This window comes from Micropterus salmoides, unplaced genomic scaffold, assembly GCF_014851395.1.
Source record: "Micropterus salmoides isolate LMB-PRFRI ecotype aquatic unplaced genomic scaffold, ASM1485139v1 Ms_hic_scaffold_1084, whole genome shotgun sequence".
Classification (NCBI taxonomy): domain Eukaryota; kingdom Metazoa; phylum Chordata; class Actinopteri; order Centrarchiformes; family Centrarchidae; genus Micropterus; species Micropterus salmoides.
The window spans coordinates 1-11,307 of record NW_024040135.1 but is presented as its reverse complement, the minus strand read 5'-3'; the positions used below and the strand labels follow the sequence as shown (position 1 = coordinate 11,307).

Genomic DNA, 11,307 nt, shown 5'->3' with positions numbered 1-11,307 from the left:
CCAGTACTTTGAGCCACTGGATCATACTTCTTCAGAGCATTTTTTTTGTCTCAAAGCTTTTCAATCTTTACTTAAGATGTTTGCTTTCAACGGTTCCAGTCTAGTGCTGGAAAAAAGAAGTCTAAACCTTGAATCCAGAACCTCAAAACTTTTAGAACAAGTTCACTTGTTAAGGCCAAACTGGGTATACCCAGTTGTAGCTTCAAACGACCTCACAAGACCCTGATTATTTGAAACAATGATTGAAAAACATGTGGCTTTAAAAGTCTTTGAGCCACTGGGTGACATCAACTCAGATGCCACCTCAAAGTTTTACAGTTTTGAGAAGTTGGCACTCCATATTTTATTTGCCGTCTACTAGAGTTAGCAGCTGTCTCCCACTGTCATATTACTTTCCATAATATTTTCTGCTATTGAGTCTTGTGCTGACTGCTGACAGAAGCACTCGCCAACTTTGTGTAACTATTTATCTTCAGGTTCAAGTTTTTAGCTTGTTGTCTGAAAGTCTCAGGACATTTTCAATGAAAATATATTCAAACTTGAATCTTTTTTTAATTTTTTTTTTTACGTTTACAGTGAATTAAATTATGATGTGTTAGGTGAATGGGGTTGCTCGTTGTGACAAACCCACAAAAAATTAACACCTAACTCTGCTGTTTTACACAGCTCTACAGTGTTTAAGTGTCTCCTTGTTTTTATTTTAAGGCCCTGCAACATTACTGTTTGGTTCAGCATCACCGCTTTAATCACCTGTGTTTCCAACAGCAGCTGATACAACCCACTGTACATTACCTGCCACTAATTGAGTTGGGATAAGCTCCGACCTCCAGTGAACCTAAATAGGAAAAATCAGGTAAACAAAATTATTGAAGGAAACTAGAAATTCGTCTGTTCACGTCTCCAGCTTTCTCTGTCTCGCTATTTACCTTCACCTTAAAATGTCACACCATGGAATTTCCACCAAATACTGTATACAATAAATCAGTTGACAAACACAGAGGACAAGTTCAAAGCAGTTTTAATCGCATTAAAAGTTTCCATATAGTCATTTACAAGTCTAAGCATTTCCATTGTTAAATTGCCGTTTTCTTTCTTATCTTCTCCATGCAGTGTCATCATGAATTAAACAGCAAACACAGACCATGAACACAAAGCCTATTTCCTTCCTGACAAACCCATACAAATTTGAAATCCATGGTTAATTACATGTTAACAGAACGAGTGGAATCCATTTTCCAGACCTTCCGGACCTTTTTGTTACATAAGTTACTAAAAAGTTTCTTGCTGTATTGAGTGCCCATCATCTCAGAATAGCTCCACAAAAAACAGACATTAACAGTTCGCCTTCGATCTCCCGGTCCTGCTGCTGGATCTCAACACAAGGGCTTGCAGTGCCTCATGTTATTGGCGCAGGTCCGGCCCAGGTTGGCCCCCTCCATGAGCAGGTCGGAGAGTCGGTCCAGGCCGAGGCAGGTGGTTAGGGGGCTGATGAGGCCGTAGAGACCCCCTAAGGTAATGCTGAGGGGCCAGCCAATGCACAGCAGAACCACCAGCCAGATGATGCACCAGAAACATGACCCACAACTGGCCATCCTAGTCTGGGAGAGAGGAAGATGAGAGTGGCTAATCAAAGGGGACATCAGCATGCTTTGCATAGCCAAATGCTTCCACTTGAGTTGAGCAGACGTACAACTAAAACTGATTTTTTTTTTAATTTGGGAGTCTGGCAGAAGTGCACTTTAGGATTGCACATGACAGTGCTTCAGTCACTACAATAGCATCAGAGTGTGTTCCTGTGAGCGACAGTGTCTCTTCAGTGATGATGGGAGATTATCAGATTGAAACATGCCCTGTTGATGATCTGGATGTACTTGTCAGGATTAGGCAGTGGCCTTGACAAAGCATGATAAGCTGGCAACCTCAGGCAATAACCACCAGGCCTGTCTGCCCATTGAGGTCAACAGGCCACCCACTTATGCGGTGTTGAGGACCGGTGCTGGCCCATTAGTCACCCACTAATAGCAGATCAGCACAGATCATGCATAACTTTGGTAATGAGCATTACTTTATCTGTCAATGCTGATAAGAAACAGCAGACAGGAGTATGGTGTGCTGCTATTCTGAGATATAGAAATGCTTGTTGTTTGATCCGTGATGAAAAACTGCTGATTGGAGTGCAGTGCAATGTGTGAACTCTCCCTACCTGATGCATTATGCAAAGTATATTGGCATATATATGTGGAGACTGTCGGTGCAGCTAAAATTGTGTTTTTCCAGGAAATGCAATATTAGTGAGAGGAGCTTTTTCCTTTTTTTGGGTTAAAATCCACCCAAAAAACTCTGCCCTGAGGCCCAGCCTTGAAGTTGAAATTGCAGAGCGGATGGTTTTATGAGTGGGAAAGTGTTGTGTGCTGTCAGACTGATTTCCTAAGCTTTTGGGGGGGTTTTGTGTGTTTTTTTAGCTTTAAGACACAATGGTCAGACGCCACCCCCTGGCACAACTGTCTTGACTCTATGTAATGTGTAATTTCCTGTTATGACACTACTGTCACGTAGGGTTGGGCAATAAATTACACATTCAACACGAGTGTGTCACACAGTGGATCCCGTGCTTTTGGGAAACGCCTTCACATTCAAAGGAGAAAAAATAAATAAAGAAACACATCAGCCCCTAAAATACAATTATTGTAAGGGCTGAATAACTTTGCACAACCAGGGCAACTGGACACTGACTATAGCCTCAAACCTCAAATAAAACACTTCAGTTTGTTCTACTGTATTTCCCTCAAATCCATTCACATCGCATTTCTTGCAATTGTACTGGTAAATGTATTACATTTAAATGACTGAATAACTTAAAAACAAATTCAGATTTGAAAATATTAAAATGTACTGCAGCACAAGACATTTTTATGTGGCAAATTACAAGTCAGTATACAGAGAACATTAACCTACCACCTGTGCTCATGACTTAATTAACCATTTAACTGCATGCGGTTAGTCTCTGTGACATACCGGCCTATAGCAAAGGTTAGAAGTGAGAGCTTTTGCAAAGTAGCTATTAACCTAATGAATACCTGTCTTGTGAGTACAAAAGACATGTTCACCTTCAGCAGAGAAAGGTTCTGGAGGAAGTGAGCTCCTGATCTCCTTCTAGCTTGCAGCTATTCCTTCCAGTTTCCCAGGTCCTGCAAGAGGCTTGCAGAGATGTTGTGTGCGAACAGTGGCTGCTTCCCACTAGTTTGATCTAATTTACCACAAGGTACCACAGGCAACTGAATTCTCAGGCCAGCTGGGAGAAAACAGCAAGTGTGTAACTGGAAGGCTTAAGGGGAGGGAGGATGTTACACAATGCAGACATTCATATGACTCAAGAAAAAGTATGCTTGCTGTCATGGGTTTGTAGAGGGCTGTATAGATCACATGGACATTTGTTATGGCTACATAAGTCTTTTGTGATAATGTTCATTTGTGGTCATTTTTACAGTACAAATCATGTGGTATGTCTGCAGCATGTGATACAGTATATTGTTTTTTGTCTTGTGGGCTCTATGACAAAACTGTTGTAAGTTGTAGGCGCAGCCTCAACCGACAGATTATCTCCCTTATCTAACCTCCCATTCTAATCCTTTTCTGACTGAAAGGCATAGCCTAACAACTCCAAAATACTCAAATCGGAGTGCCCTACTCTCAGAAAATATAAAAAATAGACATTGCATGGCTCCACACTTGACTGAATGCAAAAAATATGTCTCTCCACATCTATCAACACATGGTTCTCCATCAGGTCTTCAGACTGGCCCAGGCAAGAGCAGCTGTGCCGCTGACATGTTCTCACAGCCTGCCGGAGGTATGATGTAACATCAACCAACCTCTGGTGCATGATAATGAATGAATTTCCAGTCTGTGTTTTTGCCTGCAGGGTTGTGGACTGTGTTAACCTCTTCACTTTAAGAGGATTTAGGTTTAAATTACCAAGACCTGGGTTGGAACTTGACTTTTGAATAGATGTTCTGATGTCAACACAAATATTTAAGCCTCAAATTATTTTGTTGCTATGGTGGTCAGACCTCAACACTGATCCAGCTGATATAAATCATTCAGCAGAACACTGTGCTGCTAGTGCTCTACACAAAATTATGAATGGCAGAGGATTTAAGGTTTGCTGGTTGAGTGACTGTGTACATCCTGAGGGGAAGTTGAAATCCCCCAGCATGCACACTGGCCCTTGGGTTAAGCGACTGACCTACAATAGCAGCTTAGTTGCAGCTTGTGTAGCTGGTATAGGCTGAGCCAATGAGATTTCAGTTGTGCTTAAAGCAGTGGGGAGCAGATGAATGGATGGAAGTATCATGACAGATTTTAACAAGGCCTAAACATGTTGACAGTGTCTTTGTTATTGTGTGCTTGTGAGAGGGATATAGGAGTGTCTTAGAGTATTATCAGCTCTGGTAAAGCACATATAATAAAACATGTCAGACAATGAAGGATTTCCATTTTTTAATATGAAAGTACTGATAGTTACAAATGTTCTATAAAATTGAAAGCAACATAATCACTGGGATCTCCTTTCAGTAGAAAATGAAATCATCACCCCACTAATGTTTTCTTAAGGGACAGTCCACTTGGTCCCCTCAATTAGTCAGTAGTCCCACATGTGGACGCTCTACTGCTCTTGCTCTTTTCCACTGTCCTCCCCGTCACTGTCACTGTCGCTGTCTCTGCCGGGATGCTCTGGCATCTTAGCATGGTCCACTGTATCTTGATTTTCCTTCTTCTCACTGGTGTCCTCCGAGTTTGGTTCCAAGCTTGCCTCTCCTTCTGGGTTTTCCTGCTCCATGGGGGTTTCTTCCTGCGCTTCCCCAGAGCTAGCTGGCACTTTCTCGACCACAGTGTCTGTTTTGGTTTGTTGAGGAGGAAGAGCCAGTTTCTGTTGTTGCTGCTAGGAAGCCAAGGAAAAGATTAAAAATGAGTAGGAACCATATTTCCACCTTTATGTTTAAAATTATATATTACTAAATATCAAATCTACTGGTATATAGTCTATGTTAAAGGCAATGTAAAGGAAATTACTTTTTTTCTCCCTCCATGCCATAATCCTCCTTCATGTTAGCACAAGAGACAATATGTGACACTGAATGTAGAGTAAAAATCACCTGAGATCAACTCTTAATTTACTTGGCTTGTGGCCTGTTAATTCTCCACATTCACAAGTGCAACAATTCTCTCTCTCTCAGCTGACCTATTTACAGTGCTGCATTAAATTTTTAAAAATACCAAAATAGCGACCAGGGAGAGACAGTGATAGCTTTTAGCATTGCTTCAATGCTTTAGCATCACAAGACAGACAGTTGTTATTGTGTTAGTATAAAGTGTTCGTACACTCAAGATAGTAAAAGCACCAGCTTTAAATCGTCTCAGGTGCACTGAGGAAAGGAGATGAGACTACTATTAGACAGCAACAGTATGGCACTGCTGGTTGTTTTGAATGATAATTTATCTTTGCAGGCATGCAACTGGTCAGGGGTAAAAAAGGTGAGAAGGACACGCAAGCTGATAAACACAGAGACGGTGTCTGAGGGGTCAGTTTAAGCTTACATGTTTGTATAGATAACTTGCAATTGTGTACTTAGGGGTGCGACGATACACTGAGCTCACGAGGAGATGATACACGATATTGGTGTCACGAGAACAAGACAAGAAGATATTTTAACACTACTTTATAGAAAACAATTAATGCTGAAATATATATGAGTTGAGGGGGTCTAGGGGTCCTCCCCATTTAATACATTTAATTTCCTGCATTCTGTCGAAATTTTATGCACCAATTTCCTTTCCTGCAATAATTTATGGTGGAAATGTTTTTATTTATGTAAAAGGGAAACACAAAATTCAGATGGCAGGTGACAATTCAAAATCTAAAATTATAAGAGAACGAAAAACTTGTCCAAAAAGAAACTGTGTCAAGAAGTTGTAAAGTTCGTGACTAGTGTGTGCACGTTTTGGGGTCATTTTATATATCGTAGCTTGATTTTTTTTTCTTAAGTTAGTGCAAATTAACTTTTCTCAAAGCATTTTCATTTGTTATTTATCATTTCTGGTTGCAAGCTATTCAGAACATTTTTAACAAATGCTTTAAAAAAAAAAGGGATGGGGACAAAATCAGCCATTTAAAAAGGAGGTGGGGACATGACCCCAGCGTCTCCAGTGTAAACTACAACGATGCCTACACGTTTTTCTCTTGCTGACTTTAACCTACCATACATATAGCTACTGGTCTCTTTAAAGAACAATTGGCTTAGCTGATATTATTGGTTATTAAAAGTGGGCAAAGTTATAAAATTGGCTACTTTACTGTACCTGGAAGGACAGTTAATATTGTAAGCTAGCTTACTTATATCTTACATCAGGCTTGCTTTCCGACGGAGAGTTCGTTCAGCAGTAACGTCCTAACGTGTTCAGCTGTCAGACTCCGCAGTGTAGGGGACTTGAAAAAACACCCACCCTGCTCTGCCCCAGATTGGCTGTCAGGTTTAGCCATTAGGAGTGACGACTGGTTAGGCATATGCAGCTGTGAAGCTGCAAAGCTCATACTAGAGTGGACTCAGTAGATATATAACCAAAGTCCTTATAGGCTGATATAACTGACCAACGACATCCCCCCACCCCAAAATATTTCCTCATAGGATCTGCACAAATCACATAGGTGATCCATTTTGGTCTCAAAACGGTGAATTGTGAGGAGTTTGCATGCCTGATCTTCAACACTCTTCATTATTGTTCATATCAAAGGTTTTTACCTGTCTGTACTTCTGGGATGTCTGGATCATGTGCATGTACATGTTGTACACCAGGTTGGTCATTTCCGGCATGTTCTTGATGACTTGATCTGGTTGTCCAGAAGCATCTCTCTGAGGGAAGGAATGTGTGTTGTAAAAGGAATGATAATGAACATCTGTCTTGTCATTCTTTCATGCACCACATGGTAAATTATTCACCTAATGTAAATGTGCATTGAAATTGCAGTTCAGCAGCCCCGCTACCTGCTTGTTATTTCAAAGCTAATTTCTCACTTGCCGCCTCTAGACATCACTGCTCACATACTATCAAAAGGAGTCAAGGATGCAGAGTTTGTAATTTGACAATATTAGTATGCAGACAGAGTTTTACAGCCTAAACTGAGGAGTGAGGCGAGCAGAATATTTAATGTATTGGGCTATTCCCTCCTAAATACAGGGGTGATGCCCGCAGAGGCCATTTGAGCATCGTGGCAAAGTGAATGAACTGACGGCTTCAGTGCTGTAAAACTTAACTGTGGGTGGTTTTATTGCTGTAAACTATAAGTAAAACCATCAGGGCATTAATGTGTTTCTTAGTGATTGACTGAGATTAGACATCAAGCTTTACCGTCTGTCCAATGCTATCTAACAGTGCTGTAAATATGTACATATCCATATGGAGCATTAAGCAGCAGTGTTTTGCTTTATTTATAACTGCTTATGAATCAGCACTGTTAACTAGCCTGTGAAAGTTCTGGTCGAGTGTTGCCAGACAATAAATCTGACTGTTAATCTGCAGGGGTTTACTGACTCCAGATAGATGGGCTAAGCAGGGGCCACATGTGTGTGCCCAAAAGAGCTGTCCCCCATGGGGATGAACACTCTAGAGTCAGAGGAAGTGTCAGAGGCTATGGGGTATTTTAGACACCCCTGTTGCCACACACGCCAGTCAGTGAGACACAATGACCAGACAATAGTCGTCTCATGCTGGCATGGCGGGATTTAGGAGAGTGGTTTTGCCTTCTGACCTTTGGGGGTTAATTATAGCCAGGCCCGTGTTTCCCATGCTTGCAGATGGCCCCTGCAGAATGCTGTTAACAGACCATGGCCTATGAGTAAAGCTCCAGTATGACTTGGGACCAGTGAGGACCAAGGGGAATGAAGATGCCATTCAGAATATAGAGGCAGGATCAGACAGAGCCGGGGAGCTGTGGCAAGAGTTATATGGGAATGGGCACTGATGTGTAACATGTGGAAGAGTAAGCTCAGTTCTTATCAGCAAATCTGGAGCTTGAATGCTTCATTATCTGCCAAATTTAACAGAGTAGAAGATTATTGTGCTTTGAGAGTGCATGCGTGAGTCTACGTACAGGCTGTTCCTGGCTGTAGTATTCATGCGGTCTGATGTGCAGCTGCAGAGGTCTGGCAGTAAGCTGGTTGAAGGCAGGAGTCAGCTCAAAGCAGTTTTGGAACAGCGACACCCGGGCAAAAATGTACAGGCCCAGTCTGGCTCTTGACATGGCTACCACCAGACGCCTCACATCCCTGTGGAGTGATAGAGAAAAAAAAATAAAAGCTGAAAATTGGTTTGACACAAGGGGAGAAAAGAAAAATCTGAGAAGTGGCAGGGGTGGGGGAGGAAAGTGTGAAATTGGAAGAGGAGAAGAGGGGCAAAAACTGAAGTAAAGGGATCAAAGACAAAGGATCATGTCAAGATTGTCAAGGAAGGGAGACGGCAGTGTAGGAAGAGAGAGGTTTAGTGAAGGATAAGCAGCAACAAATGAAAGAGACAACTATAGAAGCTAAGAGAGAAATAAAAGAATGAAAGGCAAAGGGTAGTGATAAACAAGGCAGACAAAGAGAGCGAGAGGTGGGAAAGTACAAGAGAGGGCAGATAGGTTGCTTTTTCTTGCCATCCAGTAGAATTAAGAGATTAGAGACAGAGGAGTCATTTCCCAGAGAATGGAGGAAACCTGTTTGGCTTGCTGGAGTAGTCAAAGTGGTTGTTTATCAGCCCTATTTTAGAGGAATACCACTGAAGGTCTGTCTGCCCAAGTCTGCCCAAGTTAAACAGCAAAAAAACATGCTAAACACTGCATTTGAACCCACAGTAAGCCCAAATTTAAGAAAACAATGTGTACTTAAAAAAAAATTGTTCTCAGAATACAGATACACATATTGTACTCTGTTATAATCACAGTTGTAAACATTAGACATGGTGGAAGAGAGGCGAAAATGTGCTCTTTCACAAAGTGAACGAAGAGAAAAGAGGGAGGACCCTTCAACATATTTTAGTATGTAATAAATCTTAGTATTGTGTGTTTTAGGTGTTTGGATGGGCATCCTAACGGAGCTTTGCAAAATCAGACCATTTAGATATCTGGCCTATAAATCTGAGACGAAAGAATCTTGGCTTATAGAAATCTACAGAGCACAGTAGAAGGACGAGCATATGGCGGAAGAAGCAGCTCTGGTGATACTGTAAACAGTCTTTGATTTCATGTACAAGAATTTGGCACACGCTAATGTTTGTATGCACTTACCAACACACATATACATGTTGAAATGCAGCCAAAAATGTGGAATATGCCCACCTGAGCACTTCATGAGATTTAGAGGATTAATCCACATGATGAGTTCTATGAATATGTAGAAGGGGGAAAAAAGGCTGTCCAGGGTCTATGAGTGTGTTTATGCAGCCGGTTTATGTAAAATGACCAAAATTTCAAGCATGTACAAAACTTGAAAGCACAACATTTCCACAAAGATAAACTACAATCAATGAGCACAGAGCTCAAGAAGAGAAGAACCAATCATGAAGCATCATTGCCTGTGGACATGGCACTACTAAGAGATGCCCACCTGGGCTGTGCTGTGACATGGCAGGGCAAAGTGGACAAATGCCGTTTGTGTGTGTGTGTTCCCACATGTGTGTGTACATGTCAGAGTGCGTCTGGATCTCTGCTTCTCTGTCAAAAAGTGTGCTCTTGCATGTGACCGTGCCTGTGTGTATCAGCAGGAATACTTCTCCTGTCAAAGCAAGGGTCAGCTCGTCATATGGTCAGCTGCGTCCCCTGTGGTTGTCACGGCAGCAGATAGCCATGAGGAGAGATGTAGGGAGAGGGACAGTGCAGGAGGAGGAGGAATTTGAGGTAGGACTCAGTGGTACACCACAGTGATGCCATTATGGGAAAACCAAAATGGACAGCACAAGAATTTTTTAAGAACCGCTGCCTTTTCAACCACGCAGCCTACCATTCAGAAGTGTCAGCGACACTATAATATGAATGAATATTAAGTCAAAGCAAAACTATGAAAATAGGATTAACAAAACATGTTCTGTTATTTTAATTGCTCAGTTATTATACACATCAACCTCTGTTTACAGATCTTGGGAAGTACTACTGCATATGTGAAAAAAGTTTTAAATCGTGGTTGGCTACTGAGGAAGAATAGAAACTCTAGTGCTATTGTATTCCCCTTCAATGGATAACTGGAGTTGTAGCACAGAGACAGCCTTTGACAACCTCCCCACTTGTGTTGGTGCGGGTTGGCATTCGGAGGCAGTATGCAGTATCCAGCGTAAGACAAAATCAAAGGAATGATACAGAGAGGAGATAGACTACCAGTTTCTGTGGTCCGCTGCACTTCTCATTCCAGTTACATCAATTCATTGCTTTACCTGTGAGATAAAAAGTGACCATGCTCAATGGTGGGCGGTATTTAGTTACAAATGGAATGACTTTTTCATTTTGGGGTTCCAATTTGCAGACTGACCAATGTGAGGCTGGTGAATGCACTTGCAGTACAGCTCCTAGCGGTGCAATTCCAACAGTAGCTACTGTACATCACAGCCAGAGGTGGCAAGATTAAGTGCTATGGAAGAGTTAAGCCTCAAATGTCTGGTATTAACACACGCACCGTATATTAAGTGTGGAGAGCTCATCGGGATCTCATGGCAGCTGAAGAGTGAAACACCATTACACTACAAATCAATTCGGTGAAACGAGGAAGGAGACGGGAGTGAGGAGAAGAGGGAGCTGTGAGATAAGGAGATGGAGCTGAAGACTAAGAGAGGCCAGCAAGTGTAGTTGGGCAGACAGCAATGGGATGAAAAGGCATAAAACCTACCACTGCAGTTTGGTTATTGTATTTTTTTCCTTTAGCAAACGTCTGTCAGTAGTTACACATGACAAAAGGAGAAAGCCTCCTGAGAGCAGCTGGCTCAAGAGAGTTAAGTGCCTACATTTTTGCTGTGTTGTATCCCTGGAGGATGTGTATCTATGGTGTACATCACAAGTATTTTTGTAGAAGAATAGCTGCTGAAGCTGTCAATTTAGGGTCAGGGTCACGTTTTTCTGCTTGGCATGCATTGTAAGAAATTACCTCAAGTGTCCCACGGCTTTGGTGCGGACCAGTGAGAGGATGATGTAGTCATTCTGCTGACCCTGGAACCTGTCCACTGTTGTCACCTGCGCAGACACACAAACATATTCATTATTTGAACAAAACACACACACAAATACAC

At 41.9% G+C, this 11,307-nt stretch overlaps 1 protein-coding gene and 1 long non-coding RNA gene across 2 annotated transcripts; both read right to left on the bottom strand.

Annotated features, from left to right (window-relative positions):
* Nucleotides 1–1,001: 1,001 nt before the first annotated feature.
* On the bottom strand, nt 1,002–3,337 carry LOC119896820. The gene is made up of 2 exons (XR_005443282.1): nt 3,108–3,337; nt 1,002–1,598 (listed from the first exon to the last, which is right to left on the bottom strand). It is a non-coding gene; the product is annotated as an uncharacterized LOC119896820 (long non-coding RNA).
* A 1,148-nt stretch (nt 3,338–4,485) lies between these two features.
* Nucleotides 4,486–11,300, bottom strand: LOC119896818 (RNA helicase aquarius-like). Its single transcript, XM_038710259.1, has 4 exons — nt 11,166–11,300; nt 8,150–8,324; nt 6,801–6,911; nt 4,486–4,942 (listed from the first exon to the last, which is right to left on the bottom strand). The coding sequence occupies exons 2-4, from the start codon at nt 8,297–8,299 to the stop codon at nt 4,667–4,669; spliced, it is 537 nt and encodes a 178-aa protein (XP_038566187.1). The 5' UTR covers nt 8,300–8,324; nt 11,166–11,300; the 3' UTR covers nt 4,486–4,666.
* Between the last annotated feature and the right edge of the window lie 7 nt (nt 11,301–11,307).